Here is a 2,269-nt window from a genome sequence, read left to right as displayed (position 1 = left end):
TCTCTCTCTCTCTCTCTCTCTCTCTCTCTCTCTCTCTCTCTCTCCCCCTCCCTCTCTGAAATCAATAAAACTATTTCTAATTTCACAATTTGTCTTTAGTTAAGAATCATATATATTGTTTAAATGAGAAAATAGGAACAAGAAAGTGACAAATTATTAGTAATATTATAGCAGAAAATACAGCTGAGCATATCAGAATAATCCATTTTTAATTAGGTTGCTAAAGAATACATATCTAAAATTAACATGAGAAATAGTTTTAGAATACTAGCTGAACTTTCTTAATCTTATAACACCTTGAGTGAAGATATTATCTAAAAATAAAATCAGAATTTTACTATACCCATGGTTTTCTTCATAATATTGTAGAATACGCCACCCTTCTGGAACATGTGAGGAAGCCCCTTTGCATAAGACCATACATCTTCTCCTGTAAGATAAAAACAGATACAGTATTAGCAACAAACAAAAGTGTTCAACCAGGGTTGTTTTACATGGATTAGCCACTAACAGAGATTGCAAGGCAGCCTGGTATAACATATAGGGAGATAATATGGAATGATGAGGCTATAGCACACTAGGAAATGCATGACCCACCTAAAGATGGCAGCCACTGCCAAGTACTGTCATGGAAAAGTGTAGGTCCAATGTTTCAAGACAAAAATGGCTTTTCATAAGAAGCTGGAAATCTGCATTTTTTAAATGTGAATTTTTAAAAAATATGTTTTTATTGATTCAGAGAGAGGAAGGGAGAGGGGGAGAGAGCTAGAAACAAGGATGAAAGAGAAAGCTCTATCCATTGAGCCAAACTGGTTTCGGCAAATCTATTATTCTTGCTATTTTTGTATATGTTTGAACATTTCAACAACAGCCAAGTTGATGTGGGGGTAGGGTTAAGAATGAAAAAAAAAGTGAGAAAGAGATAAAATAGAGATTATGCACTTAATGTCTACTGAGGTCAGATAGGTGAAGAAGATAAGCCAGAGTGATAAAGTCTGAAACCAAAGCATTCACATCGTAATTTTAAAAAGACATGTGTGTTCCAAACACACATTGGCATCCTCTCTCTCAAAATCTTAAAACTCTGAATATAAAGTTATGTACTCACACATGCCTCTATAAACAATGCACACACAATGTGAAAAGTACTAAAATATAAATGAGCTGTGTCCTAAAATCCAGAAAGCCCTGGGGCATGTATAACAATCATAGCCAAAACACAATACAACAAACTGTATTTATCTGGTTCTGGGATAGTCACTCGCATTAAAACCAAACTTGACCAAGAATTGAACCAGCAACCTCCTGGTGCACAGAAGGATGTCCAACCAACTGAGCTACAGCAACCGGGCAATTCTCTCAATTTTTAAATGTAGGAGCTAATTAAAAAATGTCTTCACAATTACACAAATATGAGGCATATTAAACAAAATAGATCTGAAAACTCAATACAGCTCAAAGGATACTAAGATAATTTATTAAAAAATAATATAAAATTGTATTGTCTATATTTATGTTAAAGCCAAATAAAAACAATGGAAGGGGGAAAAAAAACAATGGAAGGGGCTAGGGAGAAAAGTAAATAGGCTGAAGATAAGTAATGTTTCGGCTCGATCCCCAGGTGCCACGCAGCAAGCATCAGATCAATGATTCTCTCATCATTGATGTTTCTATCCCTTTCTCCCTCTCCCTTCCTCTCTCTGAAATCAATAAAAACATAATTTTTTAAAAAAAGAATGGAAGGAACATAAAGTTACTTTTGGTTTGTAGAATGTGGTTGTTTTGTTTCTTTTTAAAAAAATTTCTTTTCTTTTTTAAAAATATATTTTATTGATTTTTTTTAGAGAGGAAAGGAGAGAGATAGTCAGAAACATCGATGAGAGAGAAACATCGATCAGACGCCTTCTGCACACCCCCCACCGGGGATGTGCCTGTAACCAAGGTACATGTCCTTAACTGGAATGGAATCTGGGACCCTTTAGTCTGCAGGCCGATGCTCTATCCACTGAGCCAAAACGGTCAGGGCTATTTTGTTTCTTTATACTTACTTTCATTGTTTTCTAATCTGATAATGTACAGTACTACTTTCATAATCAGGACTTTTAAAATTTACTTTATACATATTTGAATTCTTTGAATTAAAAATAATATCTTCTAATTGAAAAAAATATAAAAGAAAATAAAAGGTATCAAAGTAACTGAAGTATAGCCCAGCCAATGTTGCTCAGTGGTTGAGTGTCAATCCACGAACCAGGAGGTCATGGTTGAT

General features: G+C 34.6%; 1 protein-coding gene across 2 annotated transcripts in view; it reads right to left on the bottom strand.

Annotated features, from left to right (window-relative positions):
- Positions 1-2,269, bottom strand: part of VCPIP1 (valosin containing protein (p97)/p47 complex interacting protein 1) — a 27,054-nt gene that overhangs the window by 16,744 nt on the left and 8,041 nt on the right. For both annotated transcript variants that reach the window (XM_015559555.1, XM_006756913.2), the window contains exon 2: positions 344-430. In XM_015559555.1, coding sequence (XP_015415041.1) covers positions 344-430 — 87 coding nt within the window. The remainder of the gene's footprint in view (positions 1-343; positions 431-2,269) is intronic.

Source organism: Myotis davidii, unplaced genomic scaffold, assembly GCF_000327345.1.
Source record: "Myotis davidii unplaced genomic scaffold, ASM32734v1 scaffold393, whole genome shotgun sequence".
NCBI lineage: Eukaryota > Metazoa > Chordata > Mammalia > Chiroptera > Vespertilionidae > Myotis > Myotis davidii.
The sequence above is the reverse complement of the archived record's forward strand: the minus strand, read 5'-3'. Positions and strand labels throughout refer to the sequence as shown.